Source organism: Stigmatopora argus, chromosome 19 (assembly GCF_051989625.1).
Source record: "Stigmatopora argus isolate UIUO_Sarg chromosome 19, RoL_Sarg_1.0, whole genome shotgun sequence".
In the NCBI taxonomy this organism is placed as follows: Eukaryota; Metazoa; Chordata; class Actinopteri; order Syngnathiformes; family Syngnathidae; genus Stigmatopora; species Stigmatopora argus.
Window position 1 is genome coordinate 3434206 of NC_135405.1, and position 26343 is coordinate 3460548.

Consider the following 26343-nt stretch of genomic DNA (forward strand, 5'->3'; position numbering starts at 1 on the left):
ATCAACAGGTCTAAATCTATACAACTGGATTTGCAACCTAGACTTTTCAAAGTCATTTTGTTCACTGCCCTACTTATGGTTTTGCTTCAAGTTAATTCAAATTGAATGGCGTACACGTCCCACATGGAGATATCATCCCACTTTAAGCTATGTACAGTAATGTAGTAATAAATATGAAGACTCCATGAAAGACAACAGGAAATTGCTGTTATTGTTTCATCCGCTTTACTCCAGCAAAATCATTAAGGATTCAGAAAAAGAGAAATTCTAAATTGAAAAAATGTAATACAAGGATTCCCTTCAGTCCAAATGACATCCACCATTGACTCCGAGCCCTACGTACCAGGTTACCAGACAAGGCAATTGGCCCAAATCATGTTCTACTTGAAATAGCTGGAAGCGCTACATCTTTGAACCCAATCACCCGACAAACACTGACCTGAAAATCTCAACTATTGCAAGAACATAACAAAATTAGTAATGCCTCTCTACGTATAAAGAGAAATCACACCAACTCTAGTGGCTAGTTGACAACTGCTTTCAGTATTTGTCATTGGTAACAAATAAATTAATTCATTTAGCCTATCCCAGCCAACTTCGGGCACTAGGCGAGGGACACCCTGAATTGGTGGCAAGCCAATCGCAGGGCACAAGTAGACAAACAACCATTCACGCTCACACTTATACCTAGGGGCAATTTAGAGTGTCTAACCAGCCTACCGTGCACTTTTTTTTTAATGTGGGAGGAGACCAGTGTACCTGGGGAAAACCCACGCAGGCCTGGGTAGAACATGCTAACTCCACACAGGTGGACCCCGGAACTGTGAGGCCGACATGGTAACCACTCACCCACTAAATACAAAAAAAAATGAAACAACTTAAATTAAACTTTTCCATCATTCAAGTAACACAAAATCTTTGTCACATTATGGATAGAAACTGCTGTGGTGTAGGACTGAACGGTGAATCAATTTTACATTGAAATCGTAAACTTGGGCAGCCCAGTGGACGAGTGGTTAGTGAGTTGGCCTCACAGTTTCGATTCCAGGTGGGTCCTCCTTGTGTGGAGTTTGCATGGGTTTTCTCCAGGTACTTTGATTTCCTCCCACATCACAAAAACATACACAAGAGGCTGATGGAAACCCTCTAAATTTCCCCTTGGTATATGAGTGTGAGTGTGAATGCTTATCCGTCCCCTTGTGTCCTGCACATTAGCAGGCCACCAATTGAGGGTGTCCCCCACCTTATGCCCGTAGTTGGATGGGTGGGCTCCAGCACCCCACACGACTTTTGTGAGGGTAAGAGGTTGGTAAAATGAATGAATCGTAAACTTGATTATCCTTGAATATTCTGAAAATTGCCAAGGCCATGATTTATTACATATGTGTCGGACTGAACTTCTGCCCCTTTTAACAATACATTTTTTCATTTCAAAATTTAACAAATTCCGAAACTATACTTAATTTAAAATTGTCACAATAGATATACCCAGTGGCGGGCCGTCAGGGCCTTCAAGGCCTTCTCGGCTGGCCTAAGAAATATCTGAATCATATATTATATTTTGTCCATCAATACTTATTAAATAATTCCAAAATGTCTGTTAGTTTCCTTTCATTGCTTTTCCCCCTGGTTGCACTGCTTCCAGATGTGTGTTTTCATATTGAAGCATTTAACCAATCACATTTCAGCCATTATTTGTTGCCAGGGTCAGAAATCTGCCCCAAGGCCTTCACAATCAGTTCTGCAGGCTCTGCTGCATTAAACAAGCGTCGATAAGACTGGTGCTCGTAAATTTCCCCCCATTTTTGTGCATTGATTTCTTGATTATTTTTACGTGTCGCAGCTGTAGCTGCAGTAGAGGTTTTATAGCCATAAAATAGTTTTTGAGGGTTGGATTGATTCGTTGAAGGCGCTACGAGAAAATGCACGGACCGCCACTGGATATACCAATACTGTAAAGTGATTAAATCCTTTCTTTTTTCCGCTCATATTGCTCAGACCCTTAGTCAATACAGTTAGCAAATAAAAAATTTTCAGACAATAAATTGCATCTTTTCTTCTGATTTGGCCGGATGTGACATTTCTATTCCGGAGTAACTTATTTCCAAAATTATTATTGGGGCAACCCAACAGAAATTACATGTTGGTTTTATAATGTAGCTCTCATGATTCAACGAGACTAACTTGGACTACTTTATTGCAGGTAGACGTTCACTTCAAACAAAAAAATGTGTCATGTTATTCAAACTTAGTGTCCCAAGAAAAGTGATCACATAACAGACATAAGCATAACTAGCAAGTGATGAAAAAAACTAGAACAGTAACTGAAGAAAGAGTTGTTTTTAGTGGTCTGCTCTGCCCATAAAGGTTAATGGGTAATTTGTTAAAGCACTCATGGAGACTTGTGTGTTCAGTAATAATGTGTTGCATTCAATAAAGCTAACTGTCTATACGAGTTGTAGCATTTATCTGACTGAAAAGTATCCATTGTTCCCCAAATCACTTACTGTGTTACTTTGTCTTTAAAATGGAATACCTGTTCTTGAATTTGGATATAAATTATTAATTTTCCCCACAGAGAGGCTTTTATACTCTGTATATTTTCGTTGGAATTATGCATTTTGTGACTTTAATTACTCTTTTGTAACTCAATTTTAAAAAGTTAAACGGACTGCAACACTCAAATCCCATTTTAGGTTTGTAAAGGTGGCTGTGAATTTTGCACTGAAAAAAACATTAATTGAACCTAAATCACAATAACGATCACAAAACTCAGGACTACATTTTTTTCTAAAATGTTTTATCCCAAGCAGTTTGTTACCATAACATGGCCAATTCTCAACACTGGCCCTCATTAACACCCTCTGTGATGGTATCACAAAAAAAGAAAAAGTTCTGATTGATCAAACGAGGGTGTGAAAAGTTGGCTCAAGCAACTGAACAGCTAGTCGCTAGCATGGACCATTCCTGTAATCAGTAAACATAGGTTTACCCATTTACCCTATAATAAATCAATAAGGACTGTGCTTTATATGACTTCAAAGTACTTGACCCTTTACAATCACACAAAATGTAGATTGGATTGGATAACTTTATAACTTTATTCATCCCGTATTCGGGAAATTTCGTTGTTCCAGTGGCCAGAGGGTGAGGATGCAGGAATAGGAAAGGCATTTTAGACATAAATAGATAGGTAATAAGTATGTCAAGAAAGATATGCTGCGATGAAGAAAGATGTAGAGGAGTTGTTAAATAGTGCTGGCCCGATGCTTGAGTGGTTGTGCGTTATCCTATTGCGAGGACATTTGTGTTCCTCATTTTGTGAATATTTTGAAGGGAAGACAAAAGCAAACAACCCTCGATAGGTTGCATCTGAAAGTCAGGGTGGAGGCGGGGCAAATAGTGCCAACCCGGGAGAAGAAAGGTAGCAAATTTTAAAACTAAATTAGAATTAAGTTTAGTGTAAGGTTAGATTAAATTTATTTTGAGTGTCTGCATCATAATCCAAGTTCATTTAAATTTGTTTATGTTATGTTACGAGCGCGTTGCCGTGCAAAAAATCCCTCCCCCTCTCCCCCCACTCTCTCTGTCCCTCTCTCTCTCCCCTCCGCGAAATCCGTCTAATTTTAGTACTATTAAAAACATTTTAGTACTATTAAACCACTAGTTATTTGTTACTTTTTTAATAGACGGTGAATTAAAACAAATAAAAATGTTTTTCCAATCCAATATAATGTTTTTTTCAGATGGTTGGAACGAATTAATTTGTTTTTAGTTCATTCCTATGGGAAACGTTCATTTGAGTTGCGAGTAAATCGACATAGGAGCTCAGTCCCGGAACGAATTAAGCTCGTATCTAGAGGTACCACTGTAATTGTATATAAAGTTTGAAAATGTATTCAATTATTTTCCGAGATAGTATTTCTTTTTAAAGACCGCTCTCAGCCTCCAGGATTGTTTTTGCTATGACACATGGTCAACACATTAGAGCATCAGAGAGTCCAGTCAAATTGTTCAATCTGATAGTTGTTTCATTGTAGAAGTGTGTCATAAGTAAAAGAGTAAATTTGTAATGTGCTAACGTACACAATCTTCAAATTGCAATATCCTTGTGGTCCATTACATATACTGAAGTCTTTTTTAAAAAGTAAAAACCCACAGAATTGGCTAACATCTTGCTTAGACAATATTGGATCTTTTGCAGTCAGCTGAAAAATAATTTCACTTCATATTGTTGGATTTTTTTCCTTCCTCTTTGAAAGTAAATCAAAGGACAAAAGTTAGCTGAACATTCATTTACAAGTAACCACAATCCATTTGAGCATTTACGATCAAATAACACAGTTTTGAAGAATGGACATAATATCCAAGACTTCTTATGTGCCTAAACTAAAATGCTTTAGCTGTTTTTACTACTTCTACAACAAAAAAATTTCAGGGTTTTAACTGGATCTAGAGAACCATATAGGGCCTCAAGTGTGTCAAATAGAGAAATATACATTATATCACAATACAGTAATCCCTCGATTATCGTGACTTCACTTATCGCAAATTCACTACTACGCTATTTTTTTCTGCTATTATTTCTTTTTTTTTTTACTTCAGTGCTGAGTCCTAGTAGCAAGAGTGGCTTGCGCTTACGAGTTTCTGCGTGGATTTTCACATTTTTATGAACTTTAAAATATATATATATATATATATATATATATATATATATATAATATAATATATTACCATTAAAATGATAATTTAAAAAAAGATAGAATGGCTGTAAAACACGAAAAACATAAGAATGACAGAGCTACTGCAACTATATATATATATTATATATATATAATATATATATTTATTTATTTTCCAAGATGGCGCCGTCACGCGGAAGCCAGTTGCAGTAGCTCTGTCCATTCTTATGTTTTTCGTGTTTTACAGCCATTCTATCTTTTTTTAAATGACCATTTTAATATTTCTTAATACATTCCTCTTTACTTAACTTTGTACTTTATACTTTTTACTTTAATGTTTTTACAACTTTCTTTGTTGTGTGAGCCTGGCTTCTTTCGGCTACTTCTTTTTTGGAACCATTCAGCCATGCCTACGCTGTCACGCACATGGGACTAGCTGTTACAATACGCAGCAGAAAAGAGCAACACCTCGGTGTCGCCGGAGATTCGGAGCTCGACAAAAGTGCCGGGAGAAGAGGCAACGCTTCTGACCAACCATTCCATCGTGGGATAAGATGAAAGAGCTGTCGTTGCTTACCAGCAACGGAGTCGAGGAGTTCTGCCCTGCTGCTGTTTTCTTTAGCTCCAGACTACTGAGGAACTGTGCGGATAAGCTTGGAAGAGTGACTCTGCATATTCTCTACCTCGGTCCTAGTCTGCAGAAGTTCCCCATCTTGTGGAAGACTTCCTGTGTGTGTTTCCAGTTTTTGTCCAACTTTACAACGTCTTTTTGAGTCTGTATCCACTTTAGCTACCGCAACCAAGATGGCGCCGTTCAAGTAGAAGCCGGCGGCGGTAGCTCCGTCCACTCTTGCTATTTTTGTGTTTTTGCTGCTTTTCTATCTTAATGATTTGATTTGGTGATTCTCAATGATCCCATTTACTTTGATTTGCTTTGTACTTTGTGCTTTTGCTTTGTTGTTCTGTCTAATCACCCTCTTGCTACTGCCACAATGAAATTTCTCGAATACGGGATGAATAAAGATATCCAATCCAATCCAATATATTTTTTTAAAGATTAAAACTTATCTCACTGCACTGTGAAACTCACAAGGGACTCAGACAGACAGATAAACTCAAAATGTCCGTAGTAAATCTCAAGGCGGGCATGTCTTTTTTTAAAAAGTACGTGTTCGCGTGACTTTTTGTGAAGGGCAGGTAAAGCATTTTCGCAGAAATTGTGGCGAGAAGGCCTCGCATATCACGGCTCAAGTTGCTCGACACGTACCGGCGACAGCCGAAGTTTTGAACCATGGACAAAGGTTGATCATTCAACGCGATAAACAGAGTTAGTTTGGTTGTTATTTTCCTTGCTCTTTGACTCTCGCTTGACATTTCTGCTTTTGAAAAGCTTGTCCCAGCGGAGATTGCTAAAGAGTCGTCTTTCCCTCATTTGCTGTAATAAATGGCGAGTAAAGCGCTGAGTATTGGTTTTTAGGTGGTGTATGAAATTGGCTTTGAATGCATTTCTATCCCTTCTTCCACGTGAAATCTCAATTTTGCACTCGTTGCCAGTAGCTATTGCACTCCTCTTCCACACAGACTTAACAACTCTTGCAGATGCCTATTAGCTCCCCGCGTTAGCTTGCACAACGGTCTTCTACTGGTGCTGTTAACGGTACCTCCTCTTCCTCAGTTTCAGAGAATTTTGTGGAGGATAAAAATATTATATTTTTGTTTCTTTTTGTAATGCCATTCTATTTATGGATTGTTTTCTTACGTTTAAACTCTTACTCCTCCATCAGGGCCTCTCAGTGTTACAGACACACATCTGGCATTTAATGGGCCATACAATTCGGCAATCTTTCTTGCATCAAATCATATGAAATGACAAAATAACTCATACTAGTGCCGTGTTTCTTTTGAGTCCATTGCTAAGAAAGAGAACCTAATTCCATAAACTCACTGTATGTTCCAATATTTTTTTCTTGTTTTTTTTGGCCTCACAAAGAAGGAAGTGAAAACAGATTTATGTCTATGAAAAAAAGATGAAATATTTGCATTCTTGGTGTTGGCTCAGCAACTAAATGTCCATATGTGAATTGTTAAACAGGAATGCTGTAGCCTATGTCAAGAGAGAAAGGATGGGTGTGGAAGGCTTATATATATATATATATATATATATATATATATATATATATATATATATATATATATATATATATAAATATATATATATATACACATATATATGTATGTATATATATACATATATATATATATATATATATGTATATATACATATATATGTATATATGTATGTGTATGTATATATGTGTATATATATGTATGTATATCTATATCTCTATATGTATATATATATATATATATAAATATAGATATATATGTATAAATTGAATGCCCTATGGCTGACATTACATGTTGCCGATACAAATAGTGAAATTTCCCCGCCGATCCCCCGCCCCCCCTTACAATCTACAGCCAAAAGCAGAGATAACACCATTTGCTTTTCCACCTGGCTGACAGCCAATCAGTTGCCTGAGAACAAGGCCTTTAAAGTCATTTGCTGGAAGTTCTCAGGTCTCTTGAATTGTAGCCTGATGATGCATGTTAGACGCCGAAGGATAAACAATTGGCCATCGTGTTAGCACTTAAGTGGTGGCCGGCCTCCAACATGTTTACCTTTAGTCCTTTGCTTTAGCGCTCCACAGCCTTCGCGGAAACCCAGTTCAAGCATTTGATCAATCATTAACCAGACTTAATCCACGTTTGTTTGTTTCTTTTTGATAGGATAGTTTGGCTGACCACCTGTTCAGAATCTCATAGTATTTTACAACCTCTATATCTTTAAAGAGATAATGGATTTTTACTCAACGCTCAGACAACATTTTTTAAGTAAAATAATGTTTATAGGGTTTTTTTTCTTTTTAAAGTCTACTGTCACGTATAAAATGTTCGCTAAACATATTAAGGCAGAAATTCTGCAACATAGGGGAAAAAAACACTCTCGGTTCGAGCTCAAATATTTACCTTCAATATTTGAACATGCCAGGCCAGGACTGCCAGTAACAGATAAATGATTTTGCCGCCAGGACAATGCTCAATTCCATTTAAAAAAAGTATTGTCTTGGAAGGAACAGGTTTATATTTTTAACTCATGGTAAGAATCCAGCACAGAAAATTTCAATTATATGTTTAATTAGGGACATCAAACGCCCACCAATAACATTTGTCTCTTCAACGCGAAGATTAGTTTTTTGGAAGATCAAGTGATCTTTAAAAACATCCTGGCTACATCGGACACAAAACAGAGGTGATGATACTAAAATAATATTTTCAACATTTTAGTACGTACTGTCAGCGTGCCAATTTCCCGTCCGACAAAACAAAACACATATTACATGTAACTTGCCTGCTCGTGTGTTTTTGAAATGAAGGTAATACTCAAACAAATACTATATGACGTCTTGAACTGATCATAAATGTCAGTTTAACACATCAGGGCAAGTTACTGGAAAATTACTCAAACAGTGCAAGCTTTGACTGTCAAGCCTCATTTCAGTACAAAGGTCTTTGGCTTTGCTGACATTAGAAGTAATACCTTTTATTATCAAAAGCAGCTAACATATTCCCACAGGGAGGGAACCAGACTGCACTGCACGAATACATAGGCTGATCCTGCCCTTGGTCAACCACGTTTATGGGCTGAGCCACTCCACCCCAGAATCACCAATGACCATTGGTTGATTAGGAGGTCACGTTTAGTCAACACAGTTTTGGAAAGAGAATTCACAATGTGAGAACAGCACGTAATCCATCTAGTATCCACACGTAGAGAATAGTTGCATGTATCGGTATAGAAGCTACTGTGCTGATATGCTAACTGTATATATGAGGTGGCAGTAGGACTTTAAATTTATAAAACAGTTTGAGAATATCTAATAGTTTTTCAATTTAGTGTGATAAGTTTGACACCACCAACAAAATGTGGTTAACCAGCATTTTTTTCAAAGTGTGATTTACAAATCTCTAGGTTTAGTGTAGACTCCCCCCGATGAGACATCACCTTATCGTGGTGGTGAAGTTTGTGTGTCCCAGTGATCCTTTGAGCTATGTTGTCTCGGGCCTTGTGCCCCTGGCTCTTGGGACGTGGAATGTCACCTCTCTGTTTGGGAAAGAGCCTGAGCTAGTGCGAGATTGAGAAATTCTGGCTCGATGTAGTCAGGCTCACTTCCACGTGCAGCTTGGGGTTCGGGTAACACTCTCGAGGGGGGTTGGACTTCCACTCTGGAGTCACTCTTGGTGATTAGGTTACGTTAGAACTTTATTTCATCCCGTATTCGGGAAATTTCTTGGTTGCAGTAGCGAGACAGACACAAAATATTGTAGACCTAGGTAAAAAAAAGGCGCCGAGTGGGTGTGGGCATACTTATTGCCCCCAGCTTGGTGCCTGTATGTTGGGGTTTACCCCGGTAGACGAGAGGGTAGCATCCCTCCGTCTTCGGGTGGGGGGACGGGACCTGACTGACTTGTGCGTATGCAGCAAATGGCAGTGCAGAGTGCCCACCTTTTTTGGAGTCCTTGGAAGGTGTGCAGGAGAGTCCTCCTTCGGGGGACTCCCTTGTTCTGCTGGGGGACTTCAATGCTCACGTGGGAAATGACAGTGAGACCAGGAGGGATGTGATTGGGAGAAAAGCCCCCCCCTGATCAGAATCCGAGCAGTGTTTATTATTGGGTTTCTGCGCTCGTCGTAGATTGACAATAATGAATACCACGTTCCAGGACATCCTAGGCCACAGTTCGATTATCGACTTTGTGGTCGTGTCGTCGGACCTGCGGCCGCATGTCATGGACACTCGGGTAAAGAGAGGGGCGGAGCTGTGAACCGATCACCACCTGGTGGAGAGTTGGCTACAATGTTGGGGGCGCTGGTGAACCCTATCAGGCCTTTTTGGCCCACAGGACCCCGAGGCAGCTGAGGGGTACCGGGTGGCCAAGCGGCATGAGGCTCTGGTGGTCGCCGAGGCAAAAACCCGGTCTTGGGAGGAGTTCATGGAGGCCATGAGAACAACTTCCGGGTGGCTTCAAGGAAATTTTGGTCTACCAACCAATGTCTCAGGAGGGGAAAGCAGTGCACCATCAACACAGTGTATAGTGGGGATGGGGCATTGCTGACTTCGACTCGGGATGTTGTGAATCGGTGTGCTGAATACTTTGAAAACATGGTAGGTTGATGAGACACTAAATTGCCCCTAGGTATGAGTGTGAGAGTGAGTGGTTGTCCGTCTCCTCGTGCCCTGCGATCGGCTGGCCACTGATTCAGGGTGTCCCCCGCCTCTGGCCCAAAGTGAGCTGGGATAGGCTCCAGCACCCCCATGACCCTACTGAGGATAAAACGGTTCAGAAAATGAATGAATGAATGTTCATTAATATGAATATGAATTAATATCCACTGTCCCTTATTAAATAACGCAAATTCAAATCAAGGGTCAATTGGCACCAAAACATACAAAAGTGTAATTAAAAAAATTAAAAATTCCCCCAGAAAAAAATCCACAATTTAGTGAAGCCGCGATAGTTGAAGCCGCGATTTTCGAGGGATTACTGTAACACTAAATGAATTGTATTGAGGAGTCATTACATGGTTGTTTTTGTCCATTTCATAGTAAAAAAAACCTTAAGATTCATTCTGCCAACTCTTTGCTAGTTTTCTTTGCACTTTGCACCATCCTTCCAATCAGCAACTCATTACAGAAATAGTTGTACTTAAGACCCCTTCAACTCTTTGTAAGCTTAGGATGTCTTGAATGTGGAGAACATCAATTGTAACTTGGCCTATTTGTTGATTAAGAGCTACTTTGTTGCTGTTGTGGAAGCAGTATTTCTTAAAGTGACTATTAATTATGGTGACTGTAACAGGGAGAGCACTGTAAGCGGAAATGAACTATTTAAACTGCAGTACTGCTACACTGTTTCCCTGGCTGACCCTGTAAATATTTTGGGGGGAGCACACACTCGTACACATGCAGTTCTTGCAAATGCAGTTGTTGTAGTGTGCTCGAGTGCACACACTGTTCCTTTTCCCCGAATGGCCAGAGTTCACTGGCTTGCTGTCATAATGATTGGTGTCTTCCCTCAAGTTGAATTCGGACAAAGCAACTGTGGGAATGCAAAACGTTGGACTTAAGCCATGTTTATGTAACTCACTTAAGTGTTCAAATTGTTTCCATGTTATCAACACTCATGCAAAAGTGCTGTGTACACTTGTATGCGCCGAACAAAAATAAATTCAAAAATTGTATTACAAATGAAAACTTTGTGTGTGGTTTCATTTTTAGTGCTTACGCTAAAACTATGTGGCATCATAATTATTATATACCTAATTTTTGGCCAGGCGGGCCAGTGGTTAGCACATCGACCTCACGGTTCTGGGGTCGAGGGTTTGATCCCAGATGGGTCCTCACTGTGTGGAGTTTGCATGTTCTACACAGGCTTGTGTGGGTTTCTTCTGGGTACTCTGGTTTCTTCCCACATGCCAAAAATATGCAGAGTAGGCTGTTTGAACACTCTAAATTACCCTTAGATTTGAGTGTGAGTGAATAGTTGTCCATCTCCTAGTGCCCTGTGATTGGCTGGCCAACAATCAGGGTTTCCACCGCCTGGTGCCCGTTGTTAGCTTGGATAGGCTCCAGCACCCCCTGCAGCCTTTGCGAGGATAATCGGTTCGGAAAATGAAAGAACAACTAATATTTGGTCCCTTCTTCAGCTACATTGCCTGAGTGGATAGATCAGGGTTATAATAGTTATTGGCTTAGTTAGTTAGTTTTATTTAGTTTGTAATTATTTTTATCTAAGTTGTATAGTTTTAGGTAGCACGGTGTTCGCCTCACAGGCCTAAAATCGAGGGTTTAATCCCCCCGGTGGGTTCCTACCTTAATGTGTGGAGTTTGCATGTTCTTTCTGTGACTGTGTGGGTTTTCTTCAGTTCTCTGGTTTCCTCCCACATTCCAAAAACATTAATGGTAGGCAAGTTGAGCACTCTAAACCTGATCCTTAGATCTGAGGGAGGCCTAGCCTAAAGGGTTGTTAGTCATGGTGTGCCCTACGATTGGCTAGCTACCAATTCAGTATGTCCACCGTCTACTACCCACAGTTGGCTGGGATAGGCTCCAGCACCCCAGCAACCCTTGCAAGGATAAGCAGTGCGAAAAATTCATGAATGAATAGTTAGTCTTTGTCTTGTTGAACAAAGTAGAGAAGGTTGTGCTTTGAAGAAAAAGATCTAAAAATGTTTTAAATTAATTGTTACACTAGTCTTTTCTATGTGATTCTATGTGGGATTTTAGACATGCTTATCCATTTTTGGCCTAATTGTTTCAGGGCAGGTGGTCTTAAGATTTAGTAAATTACGTGTTAGTATCACTGAGGTGACATCGTAGTTTGACTGTGTAGCTGCTAAATCTTTTATCAAATAATACCTATTTATTCATGTAAATTTTTTTAGATGCTTTAGATGTTTGTTGCGGAGTGAACGAAACCGGTGCACATGCTCAAGGACCATTAGTGATTTTATTTGCAGAAGGAACTGTTTACCCTATTTTTAAGTTTAAAAATACTTTTACTCAGTATACAATATCTCTAGACGTTAACAATTTTTAGGTTAGCATTTTAGGGTATGTCGTGGTACCATTTTAGTGGGTATTGAAATGTTTAAAGGAAGCTAGTTGTTGAGCCCATGTGGGCCCAAACATCATAAATCCTCCCAAGGACATTTTTATCCTCTTGACATTGGTATTTCCGCTTTACTGAGAGTACATATATGTATACCTTTACAGGACAGAGTTAAAAATGAACAGCTGTTGTAATTTTCATTCTAGAACTAATTGATTTGTTTTGTTATGGTTTTGATCACTGGGACAGTTAGACTTTAAATTATTTTAATACTACATTTTCATACTATTCTAAGGAAGAATAGTAGAATGCAAAGTTTAAAATTAGACTGCACTTAACACAAGTTTTGAAATAGGCACTGCCCAGCATATCCTTAGGACATGACCTCACTTGTCTTTCCACTCTTTATCTCAGGACAACAATTTTCCGCACCAGGACCCTTCATTTTGCTGTTGACACGTGTTACACCACAAATAAAATCTATTTTTGATTGCTACACTGGACGTTCACTCAAAAAAGAAACAATGATGTACAATCAAAATATCATTGGATTCATCCACGCAAATAATTAGGCTAAATAGTCTACACTGCCATCTCATCTCCCATCTCATCTCATCTTCTTCCACTTTGTCCGAAGTCGGGTCGCGGGGGCAGCAGCTTCAGCAGGCAGGCCCAGACTTCTCTTTCCCCAGCCACTTCATCCAACTCTTCCGGGAGGATCCCAAGGTGTTCCCGGGCCAGCCGGGAGACACAGTCTCCCCAGCGTGTCCGAGGTCAGCCCCGTAGTCTCCTCCCAGTGGGACGTGCCCAGAACACCTCCTGGGGGAGGCGTCCAGGGGGCATCCTGATCAGATGCCCAAGCCAACTCATCTGACTCCTCTCGATTCGGATGAGCAGCGGCTCTACTCCAAGCCCCCCTGGGGTCCTGGGTTCAAAACCAGGTCAGTCCACCTGTGTGGAATTTGCATGTTCTACCCGAGCCTGCGAGGGTTTCCTCTGGGTAATCTATGGGTAATAAATTTCCTCCCACATTCCAAAAACATGCATGGTAGGCTGACTGGACATTCAAAATTGCTCCTAGATTTGAGTTTGATTTATTTAATAAGGGACAGCACATATTAATGAATATTCATAAATTCATTTTCTGAACCACTTTATCCTCTAGGATTGCAGGGGGTGCTGGAGCCTATCCCGGCTGACTTCGGGCCAGAGGCGGGGGACACCCTGAATCAGTGGCCAGCCAATCCCAGGGCACGAGGAGACGGACAACCATTCACTCTCACACTCATACCTAGGGGCAATTTAGAGTGTCCAATCAACCTACCATGCATGTTTTTGGAATGTGGGAGGAAACCGGAGTACCCAGAGAAAACCCACGCAGGCCCAGGGAGAACATGCAAAGTCCACACAGATGGACCGACCTGGATTTCAACCCAGGACCCCAAAGCTGTGGGGCTGATATGCTTACCACTCAACCCACCGGACCGCCGTTAAGAACATATATATGTAAATATGTAAGATTCATGTTCATCTTTAGTCCCTTGTGTAGGTTGAAGATAAACAATGACATACAAACACACACACACGTACCAGTTTTAGATAGCGTTGTGGTCGCAATTTTGTTTGTCTAACAGCCAGGCTTTAAGATGTTTGGCAAAGATATTTAGAGAAGGGAGTTCACGTATGGAAATTGGTATTGAGTTCCAGGTATGTGAGGCGTGGACAGAGAAGGTGCTTTGGCTGAATGCACTGTTTTTGAAGGGAACTACAGTCACCTCTTGTTGATGTGTTGCATTTTTTGTCCAAAATCTTGCAGTGAAGGAGGAGCTTTGTGATAAAAGATTTTGTAAACTAAGGTGGCATTTGCATATTTAACAACAGTATTGTCCCAGTTCAGGCATTGGTTTTTTCAATATCTGAGAGTGTTAGTGCGTTTTTTTATTTTTGTCCAATACTTTCAGAGCTTGCTTATAAGTTGGTTATAATTGGTTTTAGTGTTGTTTTGCTGGCCGATGACCAACTTGTTAGGCAATAAGACATGTGTGATATGATCATTATGTCAAAATACAGTTTTGCTGACTCAGGCGTTAGATTGTTTCTAATAAACCTAAAATTGGACACATTTTATTTTATTTTATTCAGTATTTTTTATCTGTCGTTTAAAGTTGTGTGTGAATAATTGTCCGTCTCCTTGTTGGGATAAGCTCCAGCACCCCCGTGACCCTTGTGAGCATAAAGAAGTTCAGAAAATGAATGAATGAATTTTCAAATGGATCAAATACACCTTCACATTCTCCATTATGACTAATTCTATTTGGAATTTTTTAATGGAACAAAAGAGACCATCAATGGTTTTGTGAGCCTTGTAGAATGCAAAACTATTGTGAAATCGATTAGTTCATTTGGTTGTGCCTATTTGAAGGATGTCAACTTATTCCCACTCAGCCCTGCATTAAACCATATAAACTCGTACATGGTGGCCACACAGCATGGAAATGAAATGCACAATTCACAAACTATAAGATGCCTCACATACGACACTCACTTGCGGGATAGTCATCGTTAGCTAACTTCTTCCAGCACCCATATTTGGGTGATAGTCAACATAAGATATTTTATTACTTTCAGCAAATTCGTGTTCACGTTCAAGAGGACATGAATGACCGCTCACTGCCACTTTAATACAGTAATACATTGACATACAAGTGCCCCGACATACGAGGAATTTGAGATACGAGTAAGATTCCGGGCAAATATTTGCCTTGAGATACGAGACAATTTTTGAGATACGAGCATACGAGACAGCCTGCTGGCCGTGAGAGGCTGCTTATGAATTCAGTGCACTGTCTTTCTCGCCGCATCTCCCTCGTGCAAAGATCTCTACGAGCTCAGGGCGGAGCATTGCATTTTTTTCTGTGGTGTTTTTTGCGTTAGTCAGTGCAGAATTAAGGGAAACACAATGGGTCCAAAGCAAGCTGGTGCAATGAAAGGTAGTGCGAAGAAAAGGTGTATAACTACAATCGATATTAAGCACGAAATAAATCGAAAAACATGAGTAGCGTACACGTGACTGAGATGGCTCGCCAATACATATGGAGAAGCAGGAAGTTCGAAAGCCGCGGTGGAATACATTAACCTCTTTGCCTTGGTAATTGCATAAGGTTTAAATTTTGTGTAATGTAAGATTAAAACTTTTTTAAGTGTGTATAGGAATCTAAGTTCATTTAAGTTAAATTTAAAGTTTATGTTACGTTACGAACACATCCGTCAAGTAGCTCTCCCTCTCATCCGCGAACTCCGCGTTGTATTGAATAATGTCTCATATTAGTGTTAAACATCATAACCACTAGTTATTTGTTACTCTGGTAATAGATGGTGAATTACAACCAATAAAAATATGTTTTCCCATTATAATAGCCTGTTTTTTGGTGGGGGGTTTTCAGAGGATGGGAACAAACTAATTTCTATTTAGTTCATTTTTATGAGAAACGTTGATTTGAGATACGAGTAAATCGACATACGAGCTCAGTCCTGGAACGCATTAAGCTCGTATCTCAAGGTATGACTGTAATAGGTACACCAATGAAAGGCGAATGTGGATTTTAAAACCACTATTTTATTGATTTTTATTATTTATTTATTTTATTTCTCCTTTGGCTTAGCTTCACGGTGTGCTCACCTGTCCGGAAGCGCAGGTCATCATCGTGCTCGGAGCCAAACTCCCGGAGTAGGGAGAGGAAGAGGATACCAAAGGCGTTCTGGATCCCGAACACTGAGCCATTGCACCACATGGCGGCGAGCATGACCAACCATCCCCAGCCGCCTTCTGGATGTACAAAGGTGCACTCGGGGCTTTGGTCAGCGACGGTCACCTTGCTGTCCCCGTTCTCTTTCTTCTCCGGCTCCCCTTCAGCTTGTTTCCCCTCGACTGGCGAGCCAGTCGGGACCTGAACCTTGGTCGCCACATCACCATCTGTGACGGTAATCCCCTGTGCCATTGTTTACGTGTCAACTTTTTCAATTCAAATCAAATGAAGAGCAATAGTGATGTGAAAATGTGGCTCCGAATTGTGGTATGAAATGTGCTTTTCCTGTGTTTGAAGGTGAGGGCAGCATCCGCGGATGAAGCAGCAGCTGCCGCGTTCAGTGTAATCTAGCATCTACTGAGTGTCAAGAATGCTGCTGTGGCAATATTATAAATAGCCAGCACGCGGGGCGGGGCTTCGGGATATACTGCTGCTGATTGGACAACCGATGTCTGCGACACATTGTGGTAAGGGCAGCCTCCTGTCGAAACGTTAAGAAGACAACCACCCAAAGTATGTGTGTCTAAATGTACTTTGGGTGGTTGACATAAATAAATAGGTAAAAAATAAGTTTATATATATATGTATATATATATATATATATATGTATATATCTAAATATATACGTATATATGTGTATATATATATGTAAATATATACATATATATGTATATATATGTGTATGTGTATGTGTATATATATATATATATATATATATATATATATATATATATATATATATATATATATATCAGTGGCGGGCCGTCAGGGCCTTCAAGGCCTTCTCTGCTGGCCTAAGAAATATCTGAATCATATTATATTTTGTCCATCAATACTTATTATTCCAAACGGTCTGTTAGCTTCCTTTCATTGCTTTTCCCCCTGGTTGCACTGCTTCCAGATGTGTGTTTTCATATTGAAGCATTTAACCAATCACATTTCAGCCATTATTTGTTGCCAGATCAGATCTGCCTCAAAGCCTTCACAATCAGTTCTTGCGGGGTCTGCTGCATTAAACAAGACTGTTGCTTTTAACCAATCAGATTTCGAGTTGGCAACCCCACAATGATTTTTCATAGGCGTCAGCATTTTGCTGGCTGGGTCATGTCATTGCTTTCACAAACTATGATTGGCTAGTAGGCGGGCCAAAGCAGCCAGAGATCGCAAACTCCACCCACATGGCCGACAGTGGCAAAAACAAATGAATTCTGTTGCAGATTTATCTCACAAAGCTATTTTCCAGACGGACTTTAAAAAAAAAGGACATTATTAAGAAAAGGCGGTCAACTCCGAAGCTAGCAAGCCTGTTACAGCCGGGAATATGGTGTGTGCGGCACTTTCAGTGTGCTAACTTAGCTCCACAAGCAAATAGTATATTGTTGTTTTGATTTAAAGCCATTTTCAAAACGGACTATGCCAGAAATATGACAGGACAGGCTCGACTTTCATCATTAGCTTCGATGGCGATAGGAAAGAAGGAAGAAAGAAAGGAGGATGGATATTGTGTAAAAAGGATTTTTGGTGAAGAAAATATGGCCATATTCCTAAATAATATTTCAATTGTGGGCCAAGTTCTGATATCTGAAAAGCTCCAGTATTTGTATTTAAGCTCCAGTGTTTGTATTTAATCACAAAATGCTGCTAGGAAGTGGATTTTACCCCAGTTTAATTTTTGGCGTTTCACCATTGACGTCCATCGCTGTCTTTTCCCGGGAAAAATCACCCCCCTGGCCTGGTTGTAATGTCTCAAAAGCTCCAGCATTTGTATTTAATCAATAAATGATGCTAGGAAGTGGATTTTACCTAATTTTAGTATTTTAGTGCATTTTTTGTCATTTCACGTATGGACGTATCGACGTTCATCGCTGTCTTTTTACCGGGGAAATGATACTCCGGGCCCGGTTCTGATGTCTAAAAATCTCCTGTATTTGTATTTAATCAATAAATGCTGTTTTCGGCTGGATTTTACCCCATTTTCGGGCAATGTTTGCCCGTACGCCATTGACGTTCATCGCTGTCTTTTCCCGGGAAAATCACCCCCTGGCCTGGTTTTAATGTCTGAAAAGCTCCAGTATTTGTATTTAATCATGAAATGCTGCTAGGAAGTGGATTTTACCCCATTTTTGTGCATTAATTTATTGATTATTTTTTATGTGTTGCAGCTGTAGCTGCAGTAGAGGTTTTATAGCCATAAAATAGTTTTTGAGGGTTGGATTGATACGTTGAAGGCGCTACCAGAAAATGCACCGCCCGCCACTGATATATATGTATGTATATACATATATATTTACATATATATATATATATATATATATATATATATATATATATATATATATATATATATATGTAAATATATATGTATATACATACATATATATCAGTGGCGGGCGGTGCATTTTCTGGTAGCGCCTTCAACGTATCAATCCATAAATATATATATATATATATATATATATATATATATATATATATTTATATATATATATATATATATATATATATATATATATTTATATATATATATATATGATCTGCCTTAAAGCCTTAATTTATTGATTATTTTTTATGTGTCGCAGCTGTAGCTGCAGTAGAGGTTTTATAGCCATAAAATAGTTTTTGAGGGTTGGATTGATACCTTGAAGGCGCTACCAGAAAATGCACCGCCCGCCACTGATATATATGTATGTATATACATATATATTTACATATATATATATATATATATATATATATATATATATATATATATACATATATATGTATATTTTTACATATATATATTAACTTATTTGTTACCTATTTATTTATGTCTAAAATGTCTTTTCCTGTGTCTATATTCTCACCCTCTTGCTACTGTGCTAATGAAATTTCACGAATACGGGAGGAATAAAGTTATCTAATCTATTCTGACATAATATATATAGCACCGGTGGCGCAAGTTGCTAGCGCGTTGGCGTGAATGGCTAGTGCGTCGGCCTTACAGCTCTGGGGTCCTGGGTTCAAATCCAGGTCATGTCCATCTGTGTGGAGTTTGCATGTTCACCCTGGGCCTGTGTGGGTTTCCTTTGAGTACTCCAGGTTTCCTCCCACATTAAAAAAACATGCATGGCAGGCTGATTGGACACATACATACAGTTGTGGTCAAAACTTTACATACACTTGTGAAGAACATAATGTCATGGCTCTCTTGAGTTTCCAGTTATATCTACAACGCAGATTTTTCTCTGATAGAGTGATTGGAACAGATACTTCTTTGTCACAAAAACATTCATGAAGTTTGGTTCTTTTATGGCTTTATTATGGGTTAACAGAAAAAGTGATCAAATCTGCTGGGTCAAAAATATACATTGCTGACTTAGAAAGTTTTGTCAGTGAAATGAGCTTCATAGCATGGCCTCTTAACTTCTTGTGAGTGATTATGACTTCTATGAGGCCATTTAAATATGGCTCATTGGATGCAAACGCCCACAAACGCTACAATGGGAAAGTCAAAGGAGCTCAGCATGGATCTGAAAAAGCGAATCCTTGACTTGAACAAGTCAGGAAAGTCACTTGGAGCCATTTCTAAGCAGCTGCAGGTCCCAAGAGCAACAGTGCAAACAATTGTTTGTAAGTATAAAGTGCATAGCACTGTTTTGTCACTGCCACAATCAGGAAGAAAACGCAAGCTATCACCTGCTGCTGAGAGAAAATTGGTCAGAAGGGTGAAGATTCAACCGAGCATCACCAAAAAGCAGATCTGCCAAGAATTAGAAGCTGCTGGAACACAGGTGTCAGTGTGCACAGTCAAGCTTTTATTGCATCTCCATGGACTGAGAGGCTGCCGTGCAATAAGGAAGCCCTTGCTCCAAAAGCGGCACCTTAAGGCTCGACTGAAGTTTGCTGCTGATCACATGGACAAAGATTAGACTTTCTGGAGGAAAGTTCTGTGGTCAGACGAAACAAAAATCGAGCTGTTTGACCACAATGCCCAGCAATATGTTTGGAGGAGAAAAGGTGAGGCCTTTAACTCCAAGTACACCATGCCTACCCTCAAGCACGGTGGTGGTAGTATTATGCTGTGGGGCTGTTTTCTGCCAATGGAACTGGTGCTTTACAGAGAGTAATTTGGGATAATGAAGGAGGATTACCTTCAAATTCTTCAAGATAACCTAAAGTCATCAGCCCGAAGATTGGGTCTTGGGCACAGTTGGGTGTTCCAACAGGACAATGACCCCAAACACACATCAAAAGTGGTAATGAAATGGCTAAATTGTGCTAGAATTAAGGTTTTCGAATGGCCTTCCCAAAGTCCTGACTTAAACCCCATTGAGAACTTGTGGACAATGCTGAAGAAACAAGTCCATGTCAGAAAGCCATCAAATTTAACTGAACTGCATCAATTCTGTCAAGAGGAGTAGTCAAAGATTCAACCAGAAGCTTGTGGATGGCTACCAAAAGCGCCTAATTTAAGTGAAAATGGCCAAGGGACATGTTACCAAATATTAGCGCTGCTGTATGTATGTTCTTCACCAGTGTATGTAAACTTTTGACCACAACTGTATATACTCTCTCTCTCCCTCCCCAGAAGTCCAGCACCTCACGCGACCCTAGTGAGGATAAAGCGTTTCAGAAAATGAATGAATGAATAAATGAATGACTTTGCCAAAAAATATATGAATAACTCCCAGACTATGTGAAGCGAGAGTCTCTGTTCTGATGAGACCAAGACTGAACTTTGTGGTTCTAATTCTGAGCAGAGAAAACCAGACATTGCTCATCAGCTGCCTAATTCAATCCCTGCAGTGAAAGATGGTGGTGGAAGCATTAGGTTGTGTTTGTCAGCTGCAGGGACATGATGAATGGTTGCAATTGAAGGGAAGCTGAATGTAGCCAAATACAGAGATCATTGTGGAGAACCTTTTCTGGACCGCTGAGGACCTCAGGCCTTGCCAAAAGTTTACCTTTCAACGGGACAATTACCCAAAGGGTACAGCACAGTGAAGTAATCATAATATGGGATGCTTTTTCATTTAGTGGAGTGGAGGGTCGTCAAACGGCGCCTGGTTATGCGCAGATGTTGCAGTGGGCATCTCTCATGACCCTTGTACATTTGTTAAATGTTAGGTTTTTCAACAGGACATCAATGGATTTCACAATGCTAGGTTTTTTTTTAACAAGACAACAATAGATTTCACAATGCTCGCTTGACTGAAGACTTCTTCAAGGAGAATATTATCACTCTTTTGGACCATCCCACATGTTCATCGAATGGGTGATGGAAATTTTTAAAAATGGTCATCAGTTAGTTCCAGATAGTTGATACCCTTCATGAAGTCATCTTCGTCACATATTCAATAGCCACCTGGAAACCCTCTTATAAAGGAGGCTCAAATAAATTTTAGAAGTGAACAATAATGCTGGAGCTATTCATTACTGAGTCTGAATGAGATTTTTTTTTGTTCTTGTTGGGAGTTTTTTCTGTTTTCATTTTTAGAACAATGATGTCAAACGTTTGATCAGCTGATGAACAACGTATTTCAGGTTGTTTTTAATAAATTCGTTTTTGAAAGTGCTTCTTGTCACACTACCCTTCACGCTTTTGCAAATTGTGGCTCTACTTAAAATCTAATTTGGAACGAAATGTGCTCTATATCCGGTATTTTTTATTTTTTAAATTGTGATGCCATAGTTGCTTTGTCATTGGCTATCCCTCATCACCTCACTGGTCTCCTATTCGCAAGCATGAAGCTGCATCGCCATGATGCAACCAAGACTAGCTCGCTGCAGGCAGCTCGTGAAGCGGTAGTAGCCACCTGATCTGACAGGAGGTAATCCAACCAAAAATCCCATTTCAATTGGCACTTTTCTTTTCTTTCCCCAAAACAATGAATGGCTATGCATTTAAATTATATTCCACCGTGTAATTATATAATTATTCATGTTTTTTTTATATTCCACCCTGTAATTATATAATTATTTCTGTTTTTTTAAACACTTTTTAGACAAATTATATTCCACCCTGTAATTATATAATTATTCATTTTTTTTTATATTCCACCCTGTAATTATATAATTATTCTTTTTTTTTAAACACTCGGCTTAAATATAACTTCATATACATTTTAGGTTCTTGGGGTTGATCCTAATATTTGGGAAACCGTAGCCATATAAAAATGTATAGTTTTTATAATACATGCATCAGCACCAATTGCAAAGGAAGAACATTTTACACGATAAAACGAAATATGAAAAACAACTACGAGACTCAACAGAAGTCGAGTTACTTTCTACTGAGCTGAGTAACAAACATGATATAATTGAATCATCAGCCATTTTTTATTTGAAACGTGACATTTTGCGTCTTTTTAAAAAAAAAATATTTAAGATCTCTCTCTTCCGGCAAAGTGACGCCGAGGCGCCATTTAGCATTAAAAGGCTAGAAATCTGCATGATTGATGGACGCAGACACATTCTGTCGAATGATTGGGAGAGGGTAGGCGCCCAATCAAGTCATTGGTTGCCAAAAACACTGACCCTCATTAGTCACAGAGTTGTTTCTTTAGTGTTTCTGAATGTGCATAACCTTTTAAGTTGTGTGTTTACGGGCCTGCATATGCATTGTAACGAATCAAGTTTTTAATATTGAGGTTGTATTCACAAGCCGTTCTTGACCACACCGTTGAAAGGTGAAAATTGAAACAATGTCTTCATGGGAATATATCTATAAAAGTCTAATTATGAACACTTAACTCATATTTTATTATATTATGATAGATTTATTATTAATACACTTTAATCAAAACAGGGGGACATCATTAACATACTCTGGCTACAACTTGCAAGGAAAATCACTCCCAACTCGCCTTCGTCCAGGATGATTCTAAAGAAACGGCATCTTCCTCTGTCAATTTAGTCGGCGCATAATCAAAACATTTGAGGTAATCTGATTCAAACAATTGCATAAACTAACCGAATAACACCATTAAGGTAAAAAAACAACTGCCACATCAATCTCATGTTAGATCGGAACCAAAAACACCTGCGTAAGAATTTGCACGAATAAGCATAATAATTTCTTTATAAGGTAAACAGAGCAACCGTGTTTTTAAACAATAATGCGAGTATTTTCGGAAGTTGATTCGATTATCGCCATCTGCCGGAATCCAAGTCAAAGCAATTTAAGAGTCCCTTGTAGATCTTCATTGCCAACTCAGATCAACAGTCTCGGCCTGGAACATGGTGTCCTGTTCAGTCAATAGTCCTGAAAACAATTAACTGGCCTCGAAAGCAGCTGTGCGGGGAAAGTGTCCTCACAAATTAAATTATAACTTCATTATTTATTAAATGCTTAATGAACATATAGTAACATCCCAGAATAAACCCAACATATTATAAGTTATATTTGTGTTGTGAACATTAAAATAGCTTGCGTAGAAAATGTAGTATGTTTTTTTAAACACTGCTGAATGAGGAGTCATATTTTATTAAGGATTACGGGTGCTCTGTTTCATCGTATTCTCAATGTAACAAGCTGCAGCTACTCCTCTTGGCCTTTAATCCGGGGCTCTGGTTCTTCTTCCTCTTCAATGTTAGGGGGCTCCAGTTCCTCTTTAATTTGACAGGACTCTGACTTCTGCTGCCCAGGACATAGATGAACTTTATTGACATCTGCAGAACATATGAACCAAAATCTCATTATGTAACTTGCATGTGGGGTTTAATTGTTCATATACAGTACTTATTTGATTGTGTTTTTCTGGTACATTGGCTATAGCAGAATTGGAACACATTTGATGTCCCACCCTTCAACCTTTAGATTCCGTATTTACTCGCATATAACCCACCCCTCGAGTATAAGCCAGACCCTTGAAAATGCCTTAAAATGGTTGAATTTTACAATTTCTCGCGTATTCTCACGATTTATAATTTTCACCTGCATATTCGTGGTTTTAATAGGGAGTACAATTGTGTTTCTTTGAAGGGAAAATCTTAAGAAAAATCATCGCACGTGGTATTTCTGAGATACTGTATGAATCAAAAGCACATTATTAGGGTCTTTGTAAATTCAAAATATCTAATTATTCAATCTCAAAAAAGAAATAAGTCTATCTTGATGAGAAACAGATTTTTTTTTATGACAGAAATGACAATTTTCTTACCAGAGGTTTAAGATGTTAGACCGGCCAAATTGCTTCTAATGTCGAAATATCTATATATTTCACAATGTTTTACTTCTAGTTTGCTGAGAAGAATGCCATGCACTGCCAATTCCTTGGAATTCATATAAAGGGAGCTCTGGCCCGAAGTCAGCTGGGATAGGCTCCAGCACCCCACTGCGACCTTGAGGAGGATAAAGCGGTTCAGAAAATGAGATGAGATGAATTTGTATGAGGCATTAAAGTCATGAGTCAAGTTCATGCATCTCAATTGAAATTACATTATTAAAATTTATTTTGAAGTGCTTGGCAAATCATTAAATATTGGGATTTTGGAACAGATTTTTGAACTGATAATCCCAATTTTTCAATCTAACAATTAATTTTTAGGATTGAGGATGATCATTTTTAAAATGTATATGATTAAAATCAATATAGATGTAAGGGAGGGATCTTGATCAAGAAAATATTGTAAAAAAAGTTTAAACTAGTAATGATGTCATAGTAAGATGTGAACAAACCAGCCCTGTGTAGGTGAATTTTCGGCTGCTTGGAAACAAAGTCCATTTGTTGGTATTTTTGCTCATTCTCTTCTTTTGACCGCCGAACTTCCTCCTTGTACTTTGGGGTCGTTCTTGCACACATTTTAAAACAAAAAGTAACTTAAGTAAAATTGACTATGGAATTAAGGAAAATGAACAGTATGTAATACATATAGTAGTTTAAAGAGTATGTGCAACTCTTCTTACATAACTGATGTAACTGTTTTGATTTACAAAGCCTTGTGACATCACCTGTCAATGATTTCATCAAACCATTTTAAATTAGATTAGATTACATTAGAATTTTATTTCATCCCGTATTCGGGACATTTCCTGGATGCAGTAGCAAGACAGACACAAGACACACAGGACATTGTAGAACGAGGTAAAAAACTGGGGCCACACACAGGAAGTCCACAAGGTGGGGATTGCAGACTGAGACTGAGGTTACCGCACAGTCGCTCAGTTGTCTTTAGGTTTTAAAGATCATCTTCCTTGCCTAGATCCTCCTAAGATGTCCTATCACCTGATCAGCAGCAGCGGAGAGGCCGGTGGGGGGCTTCAAATCAAAAAAGCAGCCCAGCAAGCAAACCAACAACACAGCATTTTTCTATAAATTGTATTAAGTCATTCACATCTTTTGGGAAATATTTTGGTTCCCTTTTCCTAAAAAATGTTTGGGTTTTAGAGTTTAGACCGTTGAACACACTTTTAAGCATTTCAAACAGAGTCAATCTGGACTCTGTCCAAGTTATGAAGTAGCAAAGCAGTCTGAGGTGACCTTGTTGGACATCGGCTCGATTTTTTTTTCCTTTCTTTTTTTCTTTCCTATCTTATGTTGATGCAAGTCATTTTAACACAACCGGTCGGTCAGAAGCCTATCTAAAATTCTTGAGTTTTTTTTATTTTACTGTATTTGTGCATGGCTTCCCTTCTCTCTGTATACAGTATGTACTGAAATGTTAAACTATCAGGTGAAAAAAGTCCAAAATTATTTTTTCCACAATACATACATCTTAAGACTTACAATTGCTATTTTGAAATGTAATTGCATATTCATACTCCATGTATAACAGAAATGAGCAAATCTTTTCCTGAAAATATGTACAGTGGTACCTCTACTTATGAATGCTTTTACATGGATTTGGATAACTTTATTCATCCCGTATTCGGGAAATTTCGTTGTCATGTTCAGGTTACGAAACCAGCGTGTCTAAGGTTGGCCCCGTGGCCTCCTCCCGATGGGACGTACCCAGAACACCTCCTGATGGAGGCGTCCATGGGGAAACCTGATCAGATGCCCAACCCAACTCATCAGGCTCCTCTTGATCCGAAGGAGCAGCGGTTCTACTCCGGGCCCCTCCTAGATGACCGAGCATCTCTCCTGATCTCTAAGGTAGTGACATCTGTGTTTGCCTCGTAGATAATGAATAAAACCTACTCAACTGTGGCAATTGGCTTTTGGATAGCGATCATTGTAAAAATAAGAATATCTAGAAAA

General features: G+C 39.2%; 1 protein-coding gene and 1 long non-coding RNA gene across 2 annotated transcripts in view; one reads left to right on the forward strand and one right to left on the reverse strand.

Annotated features, from left to right (window-relative positions):
- Positions 1-16505, reverse strand: part of slc16a10 (solute carrier family 16 member 10) — a 41826-nt gene extending 25321 nt beyond the window's left edge. The window contains exon 1 of the mRNA XM_077587578.1: positions 16033-16505. Within this exon, the coding sequence (XP_077443704.1) occupies positions 16033-16351 (319 nt within the window). The 5' untranslated portion in view covers positions 16352-16505. The remainder of the gene's footprint in view (positions 1-16032) is intronic.
- Positions 16064-26206, forward strand: LOC144064780 (uncharacterized). Its single transcript, XR_013296892.1, has 3 exons — positions 16064-16334; positions 16457-16626; positions 26038-26206. It is a non-coding gene; the product is annotated as an uncharacterized LOC144064780 (long non-coding RNA).
- The last annotated feature ends 137 nt before the right edge of the window (positions 26207-26343 follow it).